Source organism: Saimiri boliviensis, chromosome 12 (assembly GCF_048565385.1).
Source record: "Saimiri boliviensis isolate mSaiBol1 chromosome 12, mSaiBol1.pri, whole genome shotgun sequence".
Lineage (NCBI taxonomy): Eukaryota > Metazoa > Chordata > Mammalia > Primates > Cebidae > Saimiri > Saimiri boliviensis.
This window is the reverse complement of record NC_133460.1, coordinates 7076990-7100990: the sequence shown is the minus strand read 5'-3', so window position 1 is coordinate 7100990 and position 24001 is coordinate 7076990. Positions and strand designations below refer to the sequence as shown.

Genomic DNA, 24001 nt, shown 5'->3' with positions numbered 1-24001 from the left:
GGCATCCCCCACCTATCTCACTTTCCCCTTCCTTCTAGGAGCCCGGTCAGGCAGCCCGGGGTCTCCTGGAAGGAGCAGTGCTGAGTGTGTTGCCTCTCAGCCTGGTTTTGTGGGGACCAAGCAGGCCCCTGCAGTCTTCCTTCCTTTCCCCAGAACCTGGGCATTTTTCTCTTCCTCAGCCTCTTCCATTCTGTCTGCTCCCCATGAGGGGAGAACAGCGGCTCTTAGCCAGGGTACCTGTTAGTGTTGCCTGGAGCATGTCAGCCCCCAGAGGCCTGGGCAGGGCACAGCTCCCAGCAGCTCAGCTCTCCCTGGTCCAGGACAGCCCCCGACCTTGTCTCTCGCCTCTGGCATGGCTTCACTCTGCCCCCGCTCCTAGCTCCTGTCTGTCACTAACACTTCTCTCTCCACCTGTGGCCAGGCGGGAATGAAAGCCAGGGAGGGGCCAGCTGAGGCCAGGGCTGGGGCCGCTCTGGGCAGATGCCCTCGTGACCATCATCCCAGGCACCAGCGTGGGCGTTTGGGCATCCGGGTTCATGCTGGAGCTGATGGCTGAGGCAGGGAGGGCATCAGTGCTGCCAGGGAGCTCTGGGCCACTCTCTGAGGGCAAGGGAGTCTAAATCTCCCAAAGTACAGAGTGGATAGGAGGTCATCAGGAAGAAGGTCGGGGGAGCAGGTGGTCTCTGGGCATGAGCCCCCCTCACCCGCCCTGTCCCTGCAGAGCTCTGACAGCGTCCCACCTGGCTATGAGCCCATCTCACTGCTCGAGGCGCTCAACGGCCTCCGGGCTGTCTCCCCGGCCATCCCCTCAGCCCCTCTTTATGAAGAAATCACCTATTCGGGTGTCTCAGACGGCCTATCCCAGGCCAGCTGTCCACTCGCCGCCATTGATCACATCCTGGACGGCAGCCGCCAGAAGGGCAGACCTCAGAGCAAGGCGCCTGACAAGTGAGTGGCGGGCAGGCTGGGTGCATGGGGCGGGTGTGGTGGCACGAGTGTGGAGTGGGTGGATTTGTGGTTTCAAATCAGTTTCTGGTGTATTCCATATGGTGATCCCCTAGAAGGACTCTGAGACCCTGTAGCAGGTTAGGCTTATGGATAAAGTTTATCACAGCAGAGCACGTAGAGCAGACAAGGCAGGAGGAGTCTCTGGGCAGCTGGAGGCGTTGCCCCCTGACCAGGGCCACATGGTGTGCACGCACATACATACTCTCGGCGGAGAAACTGCAGGGCTCCGTGCTGCGTCTCTGCCAAGGGGAGGCCGTCTGAGTCTCAGGTTCCTGGACTTTGCTGGGGACTGGTCATGTAGGCCCACTGTGCCAGTGAGCGGCCAGGGCAGCCGGAACTCGGGACTTGACAGTGACCCAGGGGCACTTACTGCTCTTGCGGTTCGCCCCTGACGAGTCACAGGGCGTGGTCCCTCTCCAGGCAATGACTGCCATTCACATGGCAGCCTTCCGCGGGCTTGGCTCCCGGGGTTGGCCCTGGGTCAGTTGTGGATTCCCTGGAGCCTTGTGGGGTACAGAGCAGCTGCCCGGGGGACTCTGCCTCAGGCGTGTTGGTCCTCATAGAAGAGTATCAGGAAGCCACCCAGGGCACCTGCCATGCCCATGAGGGGGCAGCACCAAAGCTCAGAGAGAAACAGGGGCCTCTGTCTCCTGCTGCTTCTCCACCCCAGGAACCACCCGTGGTTTCTCTTCTCTTTATAGGAAGGAGAGGAAGCCTAGGTCTGTGCCAGTGTGCTGGGAGAGAGGCCCCTCTGTTGGGCGGGTCTGTGGAGGCTGCCTTTGCCTGCTGGCCCTTTGGGTTGGTCCCAGTGGTGGGTGATGGAAACGCCTCCCCAGGGAGTGTCCTTTGCATGGGTCCTGGCAGACATGTGCAGGGGCCCGCTGGTGCCCATGGGGCAGTAGCCCAGCACGGCTTGGGCAGAGTTGGCATTTTTTGTCATTATCCTCATCCCTGCCCACCCTCTCTTCTGTCCTCAGCACCCTGCGGTCCCCATCTTCCCCCATCCACGAAGAGGACGAGGAGAAGCTCTCTGAGGATGTGGATGCCCCTCCCCCACTGGGTGGCGCAGAGCTGGCCCTGCGGGAAAGCAGCTCCCCTGAGGTGAGGCCTGCCCCGGGCAGCCCACCAGCCCATCGCTGGCATTGCACCCCATCCCACTGCTTGTCTGGGCACTCCCACACCTCTGGGCCCTTTGAGGATCTTGGCTCCTTAGCCTCGGTCTGTGGACACAGCACCCCCTGGTGTAGCAGCTGTCTGGGTCTCAGGAGGGCCATGGCTGATGGCGGCTTGTCCTGAGTGGTGGCCACAGGTCTCCATGCTTTAGGCCACTTTCCCCCTTTGTTTCCTAGAGTTTCCCGTTTTTGTGTTTATTTTATTCATTCTTTGTGTTTTTTGTTTGTTTCCTAGAGTTTCTTAACAGAAGAGGTTGATGAGTCATCACCAAAGCAAGGTGAGCCCCTCTTCCCATGGGTGCAAACTGCATGCTGGGACCAGGTGGCCCCAGCTCACTGGGGTCTGAGGGCTCCAGGCGGCAGCTTTCGGCCACCCTCTCCTCTGTCCCATGAACTCTCAGCCAAGAGGCCCTCCTCCCGTCTTGGTGGCACTGGGATCCTGGCTGGGAGGGACTGAATGGGTGACGGGGCCAGGCCACACTGTTCACCCTTCAGGGCCGTCTGCCAGGGATGGGTAACACCTGCCAGCTTTCAGTCCTGTTTTTGAAATGTGGATGTGTAATGTTAGTATGTCAGAAACAAAACCCCATGCTCTCAACATCTGGGACACAGTATAAAAACCGGGGGAGAAAGCCCCATGCTGGAGGGTGGGAAGGAGGGAAAGACAGGAAAGCAGCCACCCTTGGGGTCCTGGGAGAGCAGGTGCGGTTCAGGTGGAGTCCCGTCGGAGCCCAATCCTGGGGACCCCGAAGTGGCTGTGCAGTTCTTGGGTCCTGCCCAGAGGGACCTGCTGGGACCTGGCCCCTGCCTGCAGGTCCCTGACCTTGCCCTCTGCCTGTAGGGACCCGAGCGCCGTCCATTGAGAACGTCCTGCAGGACAGCAGCCCTGAGCACTGTGGCCGAGGCCCACCTGCCGACATCTACCTGCCAGGTGAGGGGCTGGGGGGCTGGGGGTGAGGGGCTGGGTGCCCATCTCAGTCCCTCAGGAGGAGGCCCCTGCTCCGATGGCCCATGCTTAGCAGCAGGGGCTGGTCCGTTGGAGCTCGGTTCTCTCCCTGGCACTAAGCCATTCCCCTGCTGTTGACCCTGAAGCAAGATGCAGCCCAGGGCTGCAAGGCAGCGTCGCGCAGGGCCTGGCTCTTGGGAGTGGAGTCTGCACCAATGCCCCTTCCCTTCCTGGGGCCAGCTTGGCCACAGGAGGGGAGAGAGGCTGCCTGTGAGAGGATGGGTTCCTTTTCCCTGTGCCTCCTGCTGGCTTCCAGGAGGGCAGCTCTGGCCCCGCTGGGATCATCACCTCTTCCCCCATCCCTGGTTGTTCCATGGGCCCACAGGCCCCATGCTGGGTGCCAGGTGAGCTCTTAGCAGAGCCTGAGAGCTGTAGACGGAGCGGAAGCAGGTGCAACATGCTGTGCTGGGCATCGGGGGCCCCGGGCCACAGAGAACAGGGAGAGTGGCTTCTGGGTCACCCCTACCGCAGGCCTGACGTAGGCCACCTGTCTAGATGCAGCAGCACATTCCAGGCCAGGGCGCAGAGGACAGGTTGGGGCGGCGCCGGTTGTCAGCGGGGAGCGGCAAGGCCAGGAGAAAGGGTTGCCATTTCCACCTTTCCTAGAGGCTCAGGCCTAGGCAGTCCCCATCAGCCAAGTACCTTCACTCTGTTCTGCTGGTATAAGATCCTCAGCTTCAAATCCTGAGCTCCAAAGACCGGGAGAGAACTGGGGGCTCAGACTGGTATCTCCACGCCTGCCGCAAGGCCGTCTGCAGCTCTGGAACTGAGATAAATGGGGGAACTCGGTGGCTTCAGACGTGACCCTGGAGCTGCTGCTGCTTAGGGGCATAGCTCCTCCCTTGTGGCTGCTTGGTTACCTCCTCCTGACCCTGGGGCCAACAGGTACTCAGTCCTCCTGGGTCACCCAGTGACCTGGGCCTGGCATTGGGTGATGATGATGCGCTTTAGTTGGAAGGACCTCTTGTTCCTCCGGACTCTGGCTGAGCAGTGGCCTGTGCTCACGGGCTGGGCGGGTCGGGTCACAGGTGCAGGAGCTGGCACTGCCCCAGGTCCCTGACAATAGCTGCAGCTTGCCCCAAACGGCTCACAGCAGAAGGTGCATTTAGGACTAGCTTACCTTAAAGTGACACAATTCCGGTAAGCTCTTTCAAAGGACCTCAGATGTTTCATTCTGATGGAGAAACTTGGAAGGTGATGGAGGAGGGGCTGGGAGAAGGACTTGAGCTTCTGCGAGCCACAAGCGTTACTTCTGATCCTGCGGAGTGGCCCTGCGGGGCAGTGTCTGAGAGGCCACACCTCTGCTGTGTGGCCTGGCCTGGGAAGGATCGCCACAGCCACTGCCAGCCCACACATAGGAGACCAGGACCCTGGGGTCTCATGCCTCACACCCAGGGAGGGTCTCGGGCCTTCTTCAGGTGCACAGACAGGCGCAGGTGGCAGTCATCTGTGGAGACGGCATAGAGGGGCCAAGTCTGCATTCAGGCAGCCCAAGGTGAACTCCCGGGCCGGGCACCCGACTTGGGGCCGACTGCCGCTTGATGCCAGCAGGTCAGCCTGCACAGCCTCAGGTTTGAGCTGTGGACAGCACATTCACCTTTGGGGTCTGTATGGTGCCATCTACTTGGCTGTCAACCTTCTAAGCATTGGTTTCTGTCTTTTTTTTTTTTTTTTTTGAGATAGGGTCTCACTCTGTCACCAGGCTGGAGTGCAATGGCACAATCTCGGCTCATTGCAACCTCCACCTCCTGGGTTCAAGCGATTCTTCTGCCTCAGCCTCCCCAGTAGCTGGGACTATAGGTGCCCACCACCACGTCCAGCTAATTTTTATATTTTTAGTAGAGACGGGGTTTTACCATGTTGGCCAGGCTGCTCTTGAACTCCTGACCTCATGATCTGCCCACCTTGGCCTCCGAAAGTGCTGGGATTACAGGCGTGAGCCAGTGAGCCGGGCTCTATGTCTCTCTTTAAATCCATGTGGTGGCCCCTCTGTTTCACTGGCTTTCTCCCGCACAGAGCCCTTGCCTGTCCCTACGTCTGTGAGTAAAGCATGAACACACACACAGGATCCTGTGGTTTCTCATAGGGGCAGCCGTTGCCTGGCGGTTTGGGCAGTGAACCCTGGTGTCCCTGTAGATGGGAGGGCCCATGAGATGGTGAACTCTGAGGGTCCTGGTGTCTCAGGGTTTCCCCTGGCTCAGCCCTGTCTAGCCCCAGCCCCTGCCCAGGCCCTTCCCTCCTGAACCCAGAGGTGGACTGCACCTGCTTCATCCTTCCTGCGCCCTTCCCTTTGCTGCCGTGTGGGAGCTGCAGGAGGGAGAGGCAGGGCCGGGTGCTCCTCCGAGTTGGATTCTGGCCATACTCCGCCTCTCAGCTGTGGTTCTCCCTGTGGTTCTATGTGGTTGCAGCACAGCGTTTGTTTCTAGATGGCCCCGACCTTCGTCCCCAGGCTGGTGCCCTTGCTATGGCGGTGCCAGCTGCTGCTTGCGTGCTAACTGAGCTTCCGTCTGTCTCTCCCCTCTTCGCGCAGCCCTGGGGCCCGACTCCTGCTCTGTTGGTATAGACGAGTAAGCCGGTACGTGACCTTCCAGACGCGCTTCGGGGGCTCTGACGCGTGTCTTTGGAGAGAGGAGCCCTCCTGTGGTCTCTGGCGGGGGTTCCTTCTGGTTTTTGGGTCTTCATCCGCATCCATGTCTTCCCAGGCGTCCTGGGTTCTGTATCCAGAGCTCTGGTGGCCACTGCACCTTTGCCCCAAAAAGTGGCCTCCTGAGGGGTCCTGACTTTTAGAGTCAGAGGTCTCTCCATCTGCACTCGGCGGCTGGTCAGGATCTTTTTCCAGCCTTAAGGGACCCTGGAATAGTCCCAGCCCAGGCAGGGAGACAGACCCAGCCCAGGTGTGCGAGAGCCACTGTCCCCCACAGGAGGTAGAAGCATGGAGGGAACCCCAGGGAGATGCGGGGTGACACTTTCGGAAGGGAGAGCCTCAGGCCCAGGCCCAGCCTTGTTCCGGATGGTCCCCTGCGAGTTCCCGTTGGGATGTGCAGCAGGTCACTCCCATTTTCTGGACATGGCTTTAAGTAATAAATCATGGGGAAAAGAATGTGCCCCAGGCTGGGAGAGCCTGGGATCACCTGTTCCCAAGCTCAGTCCCCGTCTCTTGGAGGGAGTCTGTCCTTGAGGGGCCTTTTGGTGCCCAGGGGAGAGCGTCTTGCATCCTCTCCTGAGGGTGTCCACTCACACAGCTGCTTGCTACCCAGTGGGCCTGGCAGACAGTCCCTTGTGGGCTGCCTTTCTGCTTTGAGCCCACCATTGCTGCTGACTCACCTGTCCCTGCCAGTACTAGAACCTTCTGGAACACCAGCACTGAGTGTGATAGGAAGCCCTGTGAGGCTGGCACCCCCATTCCCCCCCAAGAGACCTCCTCATCCCCCCAAGAGGCACTCTCTGCCAGGGTGGCTCAGGCGGACGTCTGACCGAAGCCGCTCTGGCCGGGCACTGACTCACACCTGTAATCCCAGGTCTTTGGGAGACCAAGGGGTTAGATGACTTGAGCCCAGGATTTCAAAGTAGTGTGTGAAACATAGTGAGACCCCTTCTCTACAAAAAATTTAAAAAATTGTCTTGAGCTTGGTGGCTTACACCTGTGGTCCCAGCTCCTCGAGAGGGGCTGAGGTGGGTGCATTGCCTGAGCTGGGGAGGTCAAGGCCCACTCCAGCCTGAGACCTTGTCTCAAAAACAGAAAATACACACACGCGAACACACACACGGGAGAGAGAGGACAGCTCCAGGAGTACCACCAAAAAGTAGGCAGGCAGACTGGGGGCCTCCGCCTTCCCAAAGGGTCTGGGTGCACATGCCGCCTGCAGTTCTGGTCTGCTGAGGGGGCTGCTGGTGTGCTCTGAGGCCAGGGCTCCCGCTCAGGACCCCAGCCATCATCGGGCAAGGCCCGTGCGGCCCGCTGGGAAGTGCCCGGCCGGGGTCCAGGCTCCCAGAGGCCCTTTCCCCTTGGGTGGACTTGAGCTGGGCCTGGGCGCTTTGCTTGTTTAGACTGCACTCTGCGTGCCAGTGTGTCCCTCTGTGGACCCCTCTCCTGACCTATCATACCCTTTGACTGAAACGCCACCCGCACCTTTCAGAGGGCCCCGGCCTGCGCGTCGGTGGACGGTGCTGTTCGAATGTTACCGCTCAGGTCAAGCTTCCAGAGACGGGGAGTGCAGGTGTGGTCTGGAACCGGCTCACAGCCTCTGAGCTCCGGTCTCGCTGCAGGCTGCAGCGCCCGAAGAAGATAACCGTGCTTCACCTGAGAGTGGGGCCAGGCCGTGTCTCCCGGGAGCCGTGTGTCAGGGCTGGTGGCTGGATGTTGGGCAGCCCTGAGGCCGTGCTGGCCCCATCCCAGGCTCAGCACCAGCACCGTTGCCCAAGCCCCAGGGACGCCAGACCCATCCAGGGACAGCACCTGGCGGCAGTGTAGAAGCCACAGTCCAAGCGTCGGGGCTCTGTGGGAGGCTCCTCTCTGCCTCACAGAAGCCACCATGGGGCCACTCTGAGCATGGGATTGTTCTCGCTCAGGGCTCCTCCCCGACCCTCCACCCTGGGTTGACTGAGTTCTAGCCTAACCCAGCCATAAGGACCCTGGCAGGACAGCGGGTGGTCACATCCCAGGAAACTGGAACCAGGGGTAGGGCAGGAGACCCAGAGGGCAGAAGCCACGGTGCCATGTCATGTTCTGACTCAGGGCTGCAGCTCTGCTGCTGGTGTCTGGGGGTGCCAGGGTGATCTGCCTGGTGGCCCAGGATGAGGGGTGATGTGCCCAGTGTCCAGGGTTGCGGAGTGATCTGCCTGAGAGGGACACACTGTGCTCAGCAGGGCTGGGGAGGCTCCATCAGTTGTTCTGGCCACAGACAGGTGGCGGGAGTGGGGGTGCTGGGTGGCCCACCCCTGTGTGGCTCCAGGTTGGTAGGAGTGGGTGGCAAGGGACCAAGCAGCTGAGTGTGACCCACCTCCCTCCCCCTCTGCTCCCGCTTGCAGGATGGCCCACCTCCATGGAAACGGCCCACGGCCTTGGCACCACCAGCCCCACCTGGCCTCCTCTTGGTGGCCCCAGCCCTGATCCCAGCACCGCCGAGCTGACCTCACTCTGAGAGCCTGGCCAAGCTGGCAGCATGGAGCCCTCAGCTCCTAGACTTTGCCAAGGGGCTGCCCCAGACCCTGGTGTGACTTGGCCTCTCCTGTCTGCATGCCCCCTGTGGCCACCAGGCTCCAAGGGGCTGTGGTGACCCTTGATCAAAGAGCACAGTGGACCGTCCCCTGAGTCCCCTTTTTCTATGGTTGATATATTTGTAACTGGTACAAGATGAAGGACAGTAGCTTTCCATCCCCAAGTTCAGTGCCTGGGTTCCCCAGGGTCTGGTGGGCCGAGCGTCTGGGGCTGGGGCTGAGGCTGGGGCTGCCCACACGTGGCCTGCGCTGGCTACACCCGGTCCCGCAGCAGTGCAGTCACTGCCCAGAGAACTCAGCAGACCTGCACAAGAGAATTTATTGGTGGGTGAAGCACTATCTTCACAGATATTCGGGGGCAGTGGGGGCTCGAGGCACAGTCAATGAAGGAAACAGTGCCTGTCCGCCCAGCCCGCCTTTGTCACCGTGGCAGCCTGGCTGTTGCTGCCCTTTGTCCTCTGCCGTGTTTGTGCAGCCTCCATGCCCTCCCTGGTGTGTCTCTGCTGGCGCCTTCAGTGCTCAGAGCTTTGGGGTAGAGGTGTCGCTCTGGGCAGCTGAAGCATCTCAGCCTAGCACTGGACCTGACTGAGGGGCCGAGGCACAGCCACTTCCAGTAGCCATCATCCAGTGGCCTTGTTACCAAGCCCTGCACCTTCTCACCGTGCTGGCTTTGGTGACATTGCCAGGCACCTCCAGTTGCAGGGCCATCTGTTCGGCAGGGCCCTGTCAAGGAGGACCTGGTGGCCTCCTCGTTCCCCTTTGCTATTGGAATGTCCCCTCCAGTTCTCTTTTTTCTGAGATGGAGTTTCACTCTTGTCGGCCAGGCTGGAGTACAGTGGCATGATTTTGCTCACTGCAACCTCCACCTCCCAGGTTCAAGTGGTTGTCCTGCCTCAGCCTCTGGAGTAGCTGGGATTACAGGCGCATGCCACCAACCCTGGCTAATTTTTTTTTGTATTTTTAGTAGAGACAGGGTTTCACCGTGTCGGTCTGGCTGGTCTCGAACTCCTGACCTCAGGCGATCCACCCACCTTGGCCTCCCAAAGTGCTAGGATTACAGGCATGAGCCACTGCGCCTGGCCCTCTTGCGGTTCTCTTTGATTTGTTGTGTCAGGCTCCTGTGGTGGGACCCGCCCGGGGAGGAGGGAGCCAGCAGCCCACCTGGTGAGTGAGGTCACAGCCGGTAGGCTTGGCTTCTGGGCGACCTCGTCCTGTTTTTATTAAGGTAAACTTCCTGGGCAGCAGGCGGGTGAAGGGGGTATCTGGCCCTGGTGACCCAGGGCTTGAGCTGCCCCAGCAGGGCCCTGGGCCAGGAAGGTATGTGCAAGTCTTCTGGCCTGGGCTTGGGGATCAGACAGCTGTGGGGCAGCTCACTGCCCTCCCCGAGGCTCAGGTGGCTCCAAGCACAAGCTCTGCTTCCTGGGCGCTCAGGGAAGACCCAGCAGTGGTCCCCACACCCAGCTCCCTGTGCACCCAGGCCAGCCCCGCTCCTGCCCTTGTGCACATGCACACACATGCTCTCACGTTCATGCTCTCACACATGCTTATGCAGTCACTTGCACATGCTCATACACGCTCACACGCACACATGCTCACGTTCACGCACACATGCTCAGGCACATTTGCACACACGCACACACATGCGCACGCATACACATATACATACATATATGCTCCTACGTGTGTGTGCACTCAGCCCGGGCATCTCCCCACACGCCTCTCCCCAACACACCTCCCCACAACCCCACCTCTCCTCCCGCTCCGCCAAGGCCACAGCCTCTGGCCGTCAGTCCTGGTGCCAGGGCTCTGCGTGAAGTTCGGGCTGCAGAATGGCCCGCTGGGACTCCTACGTGCTGCCATTTGATGTGCTCAGATGGGCCCATTTGTTTTTACTGTATATTTATAGTAATAAAATCACGCAGCAATATACTGTCTGTTCCTTCCTCTGGGCACAGTCCTCAGGACAGTGGCTGTTTCCTGACCCGGAGTTGGGCCACTGGGTGGTTTGGTTGGCTCCAACAGCCTGGCAGCTTCATGGCCTCTGCCCGGCTTCCCTCCGGTGTCAGGGCAGTGAGCAAGGTGAGGGCTAATGAGAACGCTGGCTCCCAGCCGGCAGTGTCTCGGCTTTCCTCTGGTTGGAGGGAAGCCACACCCTCGAGATCGGGCTGTCTCCTGCACAGGTGGTGCGGTAGCCCGGGGCCTGCAGGTGTGAGTTGTTGCTCCTGTTCCCATCTTGCTGAGCGCCTGGTGTGTTCCAGTGGCAGCAGAACAGCTGAGGCCTGGACCCCAGGCATCTGCATTCCAGGCAGTGAGACGCCCAGCTGCTAATCAGAATCTTGCCAGGTTTGGATGCTATTAGGAGGAAAGGGTGGTGAGACGAAACCTTAAAAGGGACTCATTGAACTGGGCGGCAGGGAGAGCCCTGAAGGCTGAGGAGGAGCTGGCCTTGGAGTGCTCCAGGTGGCAGTAGTAAGCCTGGTGTGTCCCCTGGGGACAGAGCCCCTGGTTGGAGTGAAGGGTGCAGGATAGCTGCTGAAGATCTTATAGAGGCTACTGGAGTGTTTTTATTAGGGGGAGTCAGGGGTTTTTGGTTTTGTTTAGTTTTTTGAGGTGGAGTCTTGCTCTGTCACTCAGGCTGGAGTGCAGTGGTGCATCTCAGCTCAGTGCAACCTCCGCATATGGGGGAGTCAGTTTTAAGAACACGTTTTCAAGCAAAGGGGCAGTGCCGCTGCCCTACAGCTGGCATGTGGAGCCCGGACGGCCGGAGCAGGTCTGGCTGCCCAAGGTTGTGGGCTCCAGGGCTAGAGCCCAGCTCCAGGCCTCTGCACAGCCCCTGCTCCCCTGCCCAGGGAGTGGCCAGTGCACCAGGGCAGCCACCACACCACCGCCTACCACTCGGCCCCAGCTCCTTTGCACACAGGTCAAGCTGCCACCATGCCCTTCGACTGAAGACCCTGAGGGTGGAGGGGGTGCCCATGTTTTGCTCATCAGTCCCCCAAGAAGGCTGCCACCCATGGGCCCTGCAGCTGCTCTGACAGGCCTGGGTCTGGCCCCATCCCATTGTGGGTAGAGGAGTGTCCAACGGGTACTTGCATGGGCCAGATCGGCTTCCCCTCTGTACCTCCCAACAGACCCAGCACTTTTATTGGTGTCTGGTGTCAGGGAGGGGCTGGAGCAACGGGAGTCTCCTCTCCAGTGCCCATGCGTCTCAAGGACCCTGGGCTCTGGGTCTCTGGCTGGGCTTGGCTGTCTAGGGGTCAGGCCCTCTTTGGGTGGGAGGACCCTTGCCCTCGGTGCCCTCTTGCCTTCTAACATGATCGCTTACCCTGGAATCAGGCTTCCCCTGCTGGCTGCAGCTGACCTGTATGACCACCTTCACTGGTGGCCACAGCAAGAGAGAGGTGTCCTCTCTAGGTCTTTATTCTTCACATCTGACGCCACCATGGACCTAACAGGTGAGTTTCCAGTGCCCACCCTCTGTCCACCTCTCTCCTGTCTGGCTCCACTCAAGGCAGCTTTCTCTGTGCCTGCGAGCTTGGCCTCACTGCACAGCTCTCCCAGGGCTGTGCTCAGCAAATCCATTTGCCGGGTCGGGAGGAGTGGGCCCTGCTGCTGGTGAGGTAAGCCTCGCCATCGTGGAGTTCGGGGGACCTCACTCTCCCTTGGCTGTTTGTTTGAGCCCCAGAGACTGACTTCTCCAGTACAGATACAGAGTAAGTACCTCAGGCCTTTGTGGAATTGGGGTGGAATCGTGCCTCTGTCACCAGCTGCTGGGTGCAATTAGACAAGTTCTGTCCCTCTCTGAGCCCCAAGTTCCTCATCGTAAATTGGGGAAAGCCCTCTTCTCTCCCCCCACCCCTCCGCACAGTACCTGGCACAGGGTGCCCGGCTTGGAGGATGCTGCAAAGCGCCAGCCCCGGAATTTAAGTCACTTTGTGTCCAGCAGGCTGAGTCCACGGAGTTCTGGTCCTCCGCCCTGATCCTGGACTCGGGGACTGGGGTACTCAAGCCCTCCTAGGCCCTGTTCCCGGTGGCGGGACAGATGTCGTGGGTGGCAGGCGAAGGTCGTCGCCCTCTGGGCTTGGGTGCGGAGCGTTGGCGGAGGGAGATTCCGGGGCGTTGCTGGCAAGCGTGGTAGTGCCAGTGCCGAGAGCGCCATTGCGAATGGGCAGGGCCGGCGGGCCGGTTCAGGCCCCGGGGAGAAACGGGTGAGCGCAAGGGAATGGGCGCTATCCAGGGTAGAGAAACCGCAGGGATTTTCGGGTGTCAGCTTTGGGGCGCCCAGGAAGACGTTTGTCGCCTACAGTGTCAACTTTGACCTAACTCTGGCACCGAGCAGTCGACCTAGTGCTCCTGTCGGAGGCGGGTCCGCCGCTCGGCGTGCGCGGCTATTGGGTGACGGCTGCGCGGGGCCGCCGCCCGGGGTCTGCGACTATTGGGTGACGCGCGCCGCCCGCCTTTGCACACCGCCCCCTGCGCCTCTCAACGACGCGCCGCGTCGCTGCGAGGGGCTCGGCCCTAAGCCACGCCGGCGATTGGCGTGGGGGCGGGACCCGGGGGCGCGGCCGTCGGCGGATTGGCAGAATGCAGCGGAGGCGGGCTCGCGCATGCTCCTAAGTGGCAGCGGCGGGGACGGGGTCAGTGCCAAGATGTCGACCGCGGCGGTTCCGGAGCTGAAGCAGATCAGCCGGGTAGAGGCGATGCGTCTGGGGCCCGGCTGGAGCCACTCGTGCCACGCCATGCTGTACGCCGCCAACCCCGGGCAGCTCTTCGGCCGCATCCCCATGCGCTTCTCGGTGCTGGTGAGAACGGGCGCGGGCCCAGGCGTGGGCGCGGGCCGGGCTGGGAGCGTCCGTCATTCCGGCGCCGGTGACCCGCGCTCCCTTGCAGATGCAGATGCGCTTCGACGGGCTGTTGGGCTTCCCCGGGGGCTTCGTGGACCGGCGCTTCTGGTCGCTGGAGGACGGCCTGAACCGGGTGCTGGGCCTGGGCCTGGGCTGCTTGCGCCTCACCGAGGCCGACTACCTGAGCTCGCACCTGACCGAGGGCCCTCACCGCGTCGTGGCGCACCTGTACGCGCGGCAGCTGACGCTGGAGCAGCTGCACGCCGTGGAGATCAGCGCGGTGCACTCGCGCGACCACGGCCTGGAGGTGGGGCCTCCGCCCGGGCCCCGCCCCCCGCCCCGGGGTTTGGCTCTGGCCCCGTGGAAGGCACCGATGGGTAACACGTCCCCTGAGGGTCCCCTGGCCGGGCTGGGTCGGGTGTCGCTGTCTCCAGCAACGGGGTGGGGAGAGGGGTCTGGGGCTGGGGTGGGGGGTGTCGGGAAAGGAGGGGCGGGGGTGGGGGCCGGGGCTGGGGCTCCCTCAGGGCTGTGTTACATCTGCCTTGCTGCCTGCCATTGCCAATCCTGGGAGTGGGGAGTGGGATCGGTGGGGAGGAGGGGATGTGGGAGCGGGGCCTGCCTGGGGAGTTGGGAAACGAGCAGAGGGGGTTGTTAAAACTTGGGAATCTCATGGGGATGTGAAGGCTCTTTGGATTTGCGTGTTGTAGTCTAGAAGGGTTGGACTCGGGGTGTTCAGGCTTCGCTGGGTGGGCAGGGAGCATGGGGTGTGGACCCTCGGGTGTGGTCCAGGTACCAGGCAGGAGTGCATGGGGTGAGTCTCCACACTTGCTTGAGGAGGGGGCTGTACTGCTCCGAGGGAGCTGGCTGGCTTCTGCCAGGCCCTGCCTGGGTCTCCCATTAAGTTCTTGGTAAAGCTGGCTGTTCATGCCCTGGCATCCTAGCTTCCAGGCCCCTCCTGCCAGGGGTGCCATCTCGTGGTGGGCCTGGCCCCAAGCCCTCCTTCCTGTCCGTGCAGGTTCTGGGCCTCGTGCGGGTCCCGCTGTACACCCAGAAGGATCGTGTCGGAGGCTTCCCCAACTTCCTGAGCAACGCCTTTGTGAGCACGGCCAAGTGCCAGCTCCTCTTTGCCCTCAAGGTGCTCAACATGATGCCCGAGGAGAAGCTGGCTGAGGCCCTGGCTGCGGCCACCGAGAAGCAGAAGAAGGCCCTGGAGAAGCTGCTCCCGGCCTCCTCCTGAGAGCGCCCTGGTCTGCTGGCACCCTCCCCTGGGCTAGAAGGCTGGGAATTCCTGCCAAGTGTGGCTTCTAGAGTGTTTGTACCCCGCTTCTGACTGTGTGGGGCAAGTGGGCCTCCTGTCACATCCACTGTCCTAAGCAGTCACTAGGTAGTGGCCAGGCCCACTGGAACCCAGCCCATTCTCTCAGGCTGGGCAGGGTGGTCTGGGCACCCTGGGTCTGCCTCTCCAGCTTCAGGATGCTTTCATTCCCGGGGCTCAGACCCTCATTTGTGTGCATCTCATTGTGGCCCAGATAGTGCCCGATTGTCCACGGGGTAGGTGCACAGTTCTTGGACCACTCAGAAGACAGGATATGTGGGTGGAAGATGCCTTGTCTAGGTCAGTTCGTTCCTTCCTGAGCCAGCCCAGGGCCTTAGGGGAGAGCCAGCTTGGAGTAGGAAGTTAATACTGTTAATTTTGTTTGTTGTTGGATTTACTTTGCTAGATTTTCTTTTCACCACGTGTGAACTGTGGGTGAGGTTTCATAGCAGCTTTGCCCCACGTGGCTTGATTCCCAGGGACAGTCAGGGCCTTGGGGGCCCAGCTATGTATGGATCTGTGGCAAGAGAAGGAGACAATAAAGTCGCTCCTCAGCTGCTCTGTGTGTTTTGGTTCTGGATGGAGGCCCTAGGCTGGGCCCAGGAGAGGGGTTCCCAGCATGTGCGCTGGACACCGCTGGGTTGTAGTTGATGGGCCCAGACCTTCAGGGTAGACTCCCGGTCCTGACTGTGGCGGCCCTAGCTCCACCTGGGCTGACCTGCTTTGCTCTGAAAACCCACCCGTCCCCACTGTCTGCAAGCAGCTCCAGGGGACAGCCTCAAGTGCAGGCTTACCGTGCAGAAGGAAACACAGAGCCATCACTTCTGTGGCAGCCTCATGTCTGGAAAGACTCCAGTGGTGCCGTAGGAAAATGTTCACAGCCCATGCCTGGGAGGGAGGCAGTGTTCCCGGCGTCTTCTCAGAGCTCCGTGTGCAGGCGGTGTATCGGGGGAGGCCCTGTGTTCAGTTTGGGAACGGGCTTGGCTCTCGAAGCTTTGTCTTCAGTCACGTGGGCTCCAGGAGCAAAGGCGCCACATAGGCCAGTGCCACGTGTCATGTAACCAGAACTGAGACCTTCACTAGCTGATCGTAAATTTTATTTTCCAACAAATGGCATTTTCCAGGTGCCCTGTTCTCACCCCGAAGGTCACACGTCATTTGGCACCTGTGTGTGTGTGTGTGTGTGTACGGGCACACTTCCTCCAGGGCCCTGCCTGGTCGGGGCCAGGGCAGCCCATGCATTCTGGCCTCACTGCCAGGCTCGGGGTGAGTTCCTTGTCCCACCTCTGTGCCGGCCCAAGCTGCCCAGCCACGGCTGCAGCTCCCATCTTGCCTCTGTCTGCCGGCTGCTCCCGGGGCCTGATCCTCTGGCCCTGCCTGGGCCTGCGCTGCACACAGCAGCCACCTGCTCACTGCCCTCACTCCCTGGCACACAGCTTCAGGGTGGACCAATCACCCAACGTCAGATTCTGAAAGAAAAAGCCCTGGTGAGAAGGGAGGGGACAGGTGGGTGTGTAGGCGCACCTGCAGCTGCCCAGACAGGCCCTGCTGCTCCTGCTGTGTGGGCTCCAGGCTGCCAGACACTCACCGGCTGAGGGCTAGGGCTCCCGCCACTTCTTCCCGTTCAGCACCTGCAGCTTCTCCAGGCTCTGGGTCACTGAGCACAGTGCTTGTCCTGAAGATGTGAGCAGATACCACACTTGGCAAGTCTGGGTGGCAGGCTCAGTGGGGCTGAGTGGTGCTGCCCAGGGCTCTGAGCTTCAGGTTGTGACCTGCCCCTTAGCCATCATGGCCCCGGCCCCACAGGCAGCCTTGGGGTAGAGGGACTCAAACCTGCTTTCCCTGGAAAGGGGCCCCTCTGCCTCCCTCAGAAACAAAGGGGGTGCTCAGTCTTCAGTGAAGTCTGGTCCCGGAGACTCACCCATCTCACGAACACGGTCCTCCAGGGCTCCTGAGAGCTCGGGGAGGCTCATGGCCTGCAGGGACACTTGCCAGCCCTTGGATTCTGCGATGCAGGGACCGAGTTAGCTGGGGATCTGTGTCTCCACAGGCACTGCCTCTTTATTCTGAGCCCATGCAGGCAGGAGACCCTCCTTGGATCAGAACCTCCTTGCCTGCCCGCCCCTGTCTAAGCAACCTCTCAGGCTGGGGAGCCCTTCCTCCCATGGGCTGAGGAAAGTACCAAGCTCGCTCAACCGCACAGGAGAATACAAAGCTGTGCCAGTAGGGGTCGGGGTCTGGGCCCTGGCTGGAGGCTGCAGAAGTCACTGGAGGTGTCAGTACAGCACAGCCAGTCACGGCACAGGGTCTTTCCGGTGCCTCCCACCGCTGGGGGACAGTTTTCCTGTCACAGGTGAGGAAGTGGGCTCTCATCCCCAGGGTCCCCTCTCCTGGACTCTGGGGTCACGTGCACACACGGACCCGCGAGAGTGGCTGCTGGTCTGAGAACCAGACCAAGCCCACTGGGTCAAACTCGGCTTCAGGGCTCCCTGCCTTCCCCTCTGACCAGTGTGGAGCCAGGCCACCATTCTTACCCGCTGGCGGGAGGGCAGGGCCCAGAGGGGCTGCACCAGGGGGCTGGTCCCGCCTCACTCGGGCTGACAGCTCATCTTGACAGGCTCTGCCAGACACAGGAACAAGTGCTGGTGAGGGCAGAGGCCTGAAATGCAGAGCCCCCAACTCAGACCTTAAAGGGTCTGACAGCTGCCCTGTCTGTCCCTGCAGCTGGCCTTTGAGGGCTGGGCCAGTGCCATATGAAGCTGCACTAATGAGCAGGAGGGAAACCCATGCAGATTCCCAGCCCTGAGTGCTGCCTGGGTCTGCCTGCAGGAAGCAAAGGCCTGAATGAAATGGAGGTGGGGTGGCCCCAGGCCCTGAAATCTGCCTCTCAGTTACAAAGTCAGGAAGAAAGGACGCCAGGGGTGACCACCGGAGACCCAGCCCAGGGCAGCTCAGAGCCACTCACCGCAGCTGGTCCAGGATGAGGGCAGCATCCCGGGCTAGGGCCCACGTCTCCCGAAGCTGGGCCTGGATATCCTCGCGGGCGCGGTCCTGCTCCAGCAGGCAGCTCTCCACCACGGCCCGCAGCTCCTGCTCCTGGCACACCTGGCCCCGAATGGCCTCTACCTCCTCGCAGCGCTGCAGGGGGCATGGAGGCTGGGAGGTGCCTGCGCAAGCCAGCCCTGTCCTGTGTGTGGAACCCCTCCACACAGCGCTAGCCTTTTCTGTCAGAGCTGGGGCCAGCTCCGGGGTGCCGCCCCCTCCTCCAGCCACAGCCACTCACCTTGTGCAGCTGGATGGCAAGCTCCTGCATCTCAGCCTCTAGCCTGTCGGCATAGGCCAGCTCCAGGGCGTCCCCAGGCGGGCGGGCACTGCTGTGCCAACGGGCGATGGCGGATGTCATCTTCCTCTTGGGCCCAAACAGCCTGCAGGGGGGAACGCAACCACGGCATGCCTCAGCCTCCCAAGGGAACTTAGGTGGGCAGGAAGTTTGCCCCAACCCCAGGCTGAGGGCCAGAGCAGCCCCTCTGGACGCACGTGATGCCAATTTCCTTCAGGTCGCTCTCGGTGAGGGTCAGAAAGATGCGGAGGTCCACGTCCTGCTCCTCAAACAGCTGCAGGTACTTCAGACAGCCAATCTGCTCCAGCAGCGCGGCCAGGTCCTGGCGGGCACAGGGGACAGGTTTTGGGAGGTAGTGACCTACAACGAAGCAGAGCCATTTTCCTCTGCTCGGAGCCCCACCGCTTCCCCCAGCTCAACACCAAGATGGTGCCTTGTGCGCTGGGGCAGCAGCCAGTCTGTCCCCTCCGACTCCGGTGCCTCAGGCAGGGCCGGGTGTTGCAGCAGGCGCATCCTCACACTATGATCGTCCACCTGGGGCACTGTGTGTCCATGACCAGACACTGGCCTCCTCATCCCAGGCTCAGTTCTGTGAAAGGGCGATGGAGCTGCTGATCTGGACGATGCTTTGCGCGCGGAGAACGCTCCTCTCTCGTGCAAGAGTCTCAGTGTCGGACGTTCCGACTTGTCTAAGCACAGGTGTTCTCTGAGTTCACTGAGCTCCCTGGATATAAGATCCGTGTTTCTGATCCACTTGGAATGGTCAGGCTGTTTCTTACCCATTGTTTCTGCTCTTCTCTCCTTCTGGAACGTCACCAGTGTGCTTAAGGGACTCACAGGTTTCTCTCCATTTTTTTTCACTCATTCTCTGTTCCTCAGGCAAAGTACCAAGTGACCTGTGTTCACAAGTTTTCTGATTCTTCTGCCTGCTCAAATCTGCTATTGAGCCCATCTAGTGATATTTTCATTTACTTTTCAACTCCAGAAATCCTACTTTTGAAAGTTTATTGTTGCCTTTAATGGAGGAACAAATTTTTGAAGGTTATTACTCTGCCATTTTCCTCAAACTATTTTCTGAGAAAAACATACTTTAGGACACCACCCTGACCAGACCCCACTCAGGGCATGCTGACAGGCCTGAGATGAGCACCTACACTGAGCCAGGGCTACAAGAAGCCAGCAAATCCAAGGCTTTATCAGCAGCAAAACCAGTGCCTCCACAAATAACCAGCCAGGCCAGGTGCGGTGGCTCACACTGATAATCCCAGCATTTTGGGAGGCCGAGGTGGGCAGATCACAGGGGTCAAGAGTTTGAGACCAGCCTGGTCAACATGGTGAAACCCCATGTCTACCAAAAATAGAAAAAATTAGCTGAGCATGGTGGCGGCTGCCTGTAATTCCAGCTACTTGGGAGGCTGAGGCAGGAGAATCTATTGAACCTGGGAGGCAGAAGTGGCAGTGAGCTGGTATCACGACACTGCACTCCAATCTGGGGGACAGCGCGAGACTCCACCTCAAAAAAAAAAAAAACAAAAAATAGCCAGATCTTCCCTCTGCCTCTCCTCTCTGAGCCTCTTCTGCCTGCACAGGGCAGGACACAGACACAGGTGAGACGGCTGAGCTGTGAACCATGCCTGTATCCCACAGCGAGGATGAGGACGGTGGCCACTGTAACGGTCACTGAGCACAAGCTGAGTGTGATCGCTGTCTCTTCTTCCACCACATCCTGTCACTGACTCCCGAAGGCAGCTCTCAGGCCAGGCGTGTTTTTCTTCTCCCCAGGCTCAGGGAGGCCGCCTCCAGTATGGAAAGGAGGGACACAGGTCCTTCCCGTGGTGAGGAATGGAGTGGAAGTCCTGCAGCTGGGCCGCCAGCCACGGAGCCAGCTGTGAGCCTGTGGAGACTGTCAGGCCACAGGGATGCCACTGCCATTCTGTTCTCCCAGCAGCGGCTGGCACGTCATATACACAACACATGCCTCACACTCAGAGAAAGTGCCGTCTCGAGTGTAACCGCCAGTTTCACAAGTGGTCTTACCTGGGGTCCTGAGTAGGGTGCCCTCTGAGTCTGGGGCCTGGACTCGGGGGGAAGGGCTTCCCTGTCAGTCCCAGGGCAGGGCAGCCACTGGCTGTCGGGATTCTTCGTCTTCAGGTAGCTTTTAGCTTGTCTGCGAACTGAACTTTTACAGGCGTGATCCGAGTCCTGCAGCAAGAGGCATGTATTGGAAGGAGTACGCAGGTTGATTTGAGAGCCTTCCTGAACGCCCCACCCACCATGCAGGGGCTTCCAGTGCCATTCACTGTAGTCTGAGAACCCAGGCCCTGTCCACAGCACATCCCAGCCCAGCACACACACGAGGCACGTGCTTGTTACACATGTGCTTACCTTAAAGTGACTGGGGGATGTTAGGCACCCTCACAATGCCAGGGACCAGCTATGGGGGACCAAGAAAGAAAGAGTCCGTACCTCGTTGCTCTCCACAGAAGCTTCGCTGCTGAGCCCTTGTGCTCTGGCCAGGCCCTCACTGCTGCTGCTGCTCCTGACGGGCCCCAGGTTGACACAGAAAGCATGTCCCTCTGAGGGCAGGAAGACAGGGCGTCCGCCTGCAGGCCTCACCAAGGTATTGCGCGTGGGCATGCCCTGGGTCCAGGCTGAGCTGCCTCAGCCAGGGCATTCCTTGGCGCCTGCAGCGGTTGATGCCTTCTGTTTCAGGCTGCCTGCCTGTCCTAAACCCTCCCCTCTATACAGACCGGCAGGGCTTCTTTTTTTTTTTGTTCACTGCTAAATCCTAAGCACCTGGAGCAATGCTTGGCGCAAGGTGGGCACTGTCAACAGCTGTTGCACAGAGTTGTGATTCTAACAGACATTCCTAGTGGAGTGTGTCCTGAAAGCCTCAGTGGGCTCCCAAGCAAGGGGCTCAAACTGTTAGTGTGGAATGGCGCCACTAAGCTGCACGGGGCTGCTGGACCAGAAGCTTCTCCCTTTCCTCACAAGAACCAGTAGCGTCCACATCTGGCCCTTTCTTGTCCTCTGCTGCATGGCTGTGCCCCAGCGCCAGGCCAGCGGGGTAGGTAAGATGGGCACACAGGAGCTCCAGGACCTGCCTAAGCTGCAGGCTGAATGGGGTGGGGCACACATACCCCGACTGCTGCTGCTGCTGCTGCTTTCTATGTCCCGCTCGTTGATGGGGGAGGTGACATCCCGGCAGCAGAGGCCCTCTCCTTCCAGCGGGTTCTCACCACTGCTGTTGAAGGTGACATAGCCGCGGAGAGGTGCCTGCTCTGTGTACAGAATGGGGGCCATAAGCCCAGGGAACTCCAAAGTGAAGCTGCTTCTGGTTCCAGATGCCCCGACCTCCTCAGAGGCCAAGGCCCAGGATGGAGGCAGGTGACTTCCCAGCCATCACCTCATCCACTTGCCCCTGCAACCTGGCATGGCTGTATCTGTGGTGTTTGGTGGGAAAGATACTCTGGGTCAGTCAGTGGTTCAGGCAAATGCCTGGTGGGGTCAGGGGTGGCAGCTGGGTCAAGCCTGGGACATCTCCATTGCACCGCACGACCTCTTTTTCAAGGGGAAAACGTACAAAATGGTAAGCTGTGTTTACAGACGCCTGACCAGATACTCCTTTTAGCAGGAAGTACCTAATGACCTCACACAGATGCCCGCTGACTGCGCATCTTTATGTCCTGTTACCTTTTTTAACCATAGGCCCTTCCTTACAGGCTGGCCTCCTCAGGTCAGTCAACCGCAGTGAGAGAGATCTGGCTAAGCAGGAAGGAAAAAGGCCTTGGGCTAAAAATTAGCAGCAATAATAGGAAATTACCTAACTCTACCTCCCCCTAAAACCACGCAGAAAAAGGCATGCATACCCAGCAGTTCCACTCCAGTTTCGCCCCTGCCCCTTCTCCAAAGAAAGCACATTTATTCACATCAAGACTAACTTGACCAGGCATGGTGGCACATGCTTGTGGTCCCAACTTTGCGGGAGGCCGAGACAGGAGGATCACTTGAGCCCAAAATTCAAGCCTGCAATGAGCTATGATCATGCTTACGTGACAGTGAAACCCTGTCTCAGAAAAACCCAAAAGACTGGTTGGTAGGACCATGGGGAACTTACTTTCTTCTTTACATATTTTCCTAGTTATGGAGAAGTTTTTACAATCAGCACATGCTATTTATCATTCCCCCCAAATTTTTTTGAGACAGGCTCTTGCTCTGTTATCCAGACTGGAGTGCAGTTGCACCATCATGGCTCACTGGATCCTCGATCTCCTGGGCCCAAGCAATCCTTCCACCTCAGCCTCAAGTAGCTGGGCTGCAAGTATGGGACACCATATCTGGCTAATGTTCAACATTTTTTGTAGAGAGAGGATCTTCCTACATTTCCCAGACTGGTCTCACAACTCCTGGGCCCAAGCAATCCTGCCTCAGCCTCCCCAAAGTGCTGGGATTACAGGCATGAGCCACTGTACCTAGCCCTCCAATTTTTTTTTTTTTTTTTTTTTTTTTTTTTTTTTTTTGAGACAGAGTCTCACTTTGTTGCCAGGCTGGAGTACAGTGACAAGATCTCAGCTCACTGCAACCTCCGCCTCCCGGGTTCACATGATCCTTCAGCCTCAGCCTCCTGAGTAGCTGGGATTATAGGCATGTGCCACCATGCCTGTGCCACCATGTGCAGCTAATTTTTGTATTTTATAGTAGAGACGGGGTCTCAATGTGTGGGCCAGGATGGTCTCAATCTCTTGACCTCATGATCCACCCGCCTTGGCCTCCCAAAATACTGGCATTACAGGCCTGAGCCACTGTGCCCAGCCTCCAATTTTTTTAATTATTGGCAAAGAGAATATATGCACTTATGGAAAATTTAAATTTCGTAAGGTATGAGAGGAAAAAACAAAAATCCCCTGAAATGCCACACCTGAGACCACTACCATCATCACTGCTCTGTGGATACATAAAAAGAACTGCACACAAACAGCTTCAGACATGTATTATTTTGATAAAGCATCTGTTGTATGGCTATATAGATTAATTACCACCCCAGCCCCAGGATGAAACCCCTCCTTCCTCCCCCCACCACACCACAGGCTGCAGCAGGTGCCCGAGATCCTTCAGAAGGAAGAGACTGCTGCTCAGAATGACCAGCCCAGTGTCCCAGAGCCAGTGCTCACAGCTCAGTGGCTGGAACACAGGTGGGCCCTCTTGCTATGGTGGGAGGTGGCCAGCAGCTGGAGAGAGGCCTTCCCAGTGGCCCAGTCAACCGCCCCTCCCAGGACGATGGGAGAAATTGGGTCCCCAGTTCCCAGCCCAGCACCCGGGCTTGGGAAGACAGAAGTCTGCACATCTGCTTCTTCCTGCAGTCTTTGAAAGGAATCCAGTGATTCATGTACCCTTGGCTGAAACACTGTCTATTCTCACTGGGCAAGTCAGACTATTCCAAGTCCTGGCCTCAAAGAGGCCTGGCTCCTGCAAGGGACCAGCCACCAGGCCTGCGAGACCAGCAGCCTTGGCCTGGCCATGGGTGGGTGACAGCCATCAAAAGAGGACACAACTCAAAGCTCAGTCTGAGCTCAGCAAGAGAGAGTGGGTACCAAACCCAACTCAACTAAAAACAGCCCCCAGCACTCCCCAAGAGCAAAACACTCAACACTATGTGGCTGACAACCTGAGAATAAACTTGAGATCTGAAAACCCGAAGGTTAGGATTCTTTACCACCAAGTGCGCCCTCTCTCAGGAGGGTCTGAGCTCAGCTCTATCACCCTGAGAAAACAACTGGGCCTGCCTGCCCTTAGCTTCCTGCCCCTGAGAGCATACATGACCCAGCTGGTATGGGTAGGGCAGGGAAGTGGAACTTCAGACTTTGCATCCTCCCTGTATGAGCCAACCCACCTATTCGATGAATGAAATCTGACATGAGCTACATTTCTGCTGCAGGACAGAGATTTATTCCTAAATTTAACCAATGAAAAGGAAAGTCAAGGAGGTAAAGCAAAAAACCAGAATGAGCTCATGACCAATGCATTCCATCACTGGACTCAATCCTGATTCTCCCTGAGCATGAAAGCCTGGGCTACTTGTCCTGCTGCCACTTGAGGTCC

General features: G+C 59.2%; 3 protein-coding genes across 17 annotated transcripts in view; 2 read left to right on the top strand and 1 right to left on the bottom strand.

Annotated features, from left to right (window-relative positions):
• MGRN1 (mahogunin ring finger 1) overlaps nt 1-12293 on the top strand; it is a 66773-nt gene extending 54480 nt beyond the window's left edge. For 3 of the 10 annotated variants that reach the window (XM_074381646.1, XM_039478009.2, XM_039478010.2), the window contains 6 exons: nt 722-948; nt 1986-2109; nt 2416-2458; nt 3022-3111; nt 5717-5761; nt 8215-8304. In XM_074381646.1, the coding sequence (XP_074237747.1) occupies nt 722-948; nt 1986-2109; nt 2416-2458; nt 3022-3111; nt 5717-5757 (525 nt within the window). In that variant the 3' untranslated portion in view covers nt 5758-5761; nt 8215-8304. Of the gene's footprint in view, nt 1-721; nt 949-1985; nt 2110-2415; nt 2459-3021; nt 3112-5716; nt 5762-8214; nt 10331-11739 lie in introns of those variants that run through there. The other 7 variants (XM_074381645.1, XM_074381641.1, XM_039478005.2 and 4 more) reach the window with 5 other exon arrangements.
• A 594-nt stretch (nt 12294-12887) lies between these two features.
• Nucleotides 12888-15121, top strand: NUDT16L1 (nudix hydrolase 16 like 1). Of its 2 annotated transcripts, none has more exons than XM_039478012.2 (3): nt 12888-13205; nt 13294-13554; nt 14263-15121. In XM_039478012.2, exons 1-3 carry the CDS (start codon nt 13011-13013, stop codon nt 14482-14484), a joined length of 678 nt encoding a protein of 225 aa, XP_039333946.1. In that variant the 5' UTR covers nt 12888-13010; the 3' UTR covers nt 14485-15121. The 2 variants fall into 2 exon arrangements, with proteins under 2 accessions (XP_039333946.1, XP_039333945.1); XM_039478011.2 differs by having other exon boundaries at nt 12947-13205; nt 13294-13624.
• Nucleotides 15122-15642: 521 nt separating this feature from the next.
• ANKS3 (ankyrin repeat and sterile alpha motif domain containing 3) overlaps nt 15643-24001 on the bottom strand; it is a 40954-nt gene continuing 32595 nt past the window's right edge. For 2 of the 5 annotated variants that reach the window (XM_010339147.3, XM_074381640.1), the window contains 10 exons: nt 21043-21183; nt 20369-20478; nt 19940-20104; nt 18100-18224; nt 17846-17987; nt 17528-17700; nt 17097-17182; nt 16484-16567; nt 16151-16237; nt 15643-16031 (listed from right to left, as the gene is read on the bottom strand). In XM_010339147.3, the coding sequence (XP_010337449.3) occupies nt 16161-16237; nt 16484-16567; nt 17097-17182; nt 17528-17700; nt 17846-17987; nt 18100-18224; nt 19940-20104; nt 20369-20478; nt 21043-21183 (1103 nt within the window). In that variant the 3' untranslated portion in view covers nt 15643-16031; nt 16151-16160. The other 3 variants (XM_010339145.3, XM_074381639.1, XM_010339149.3) reach the window with 3 other exon arrangements.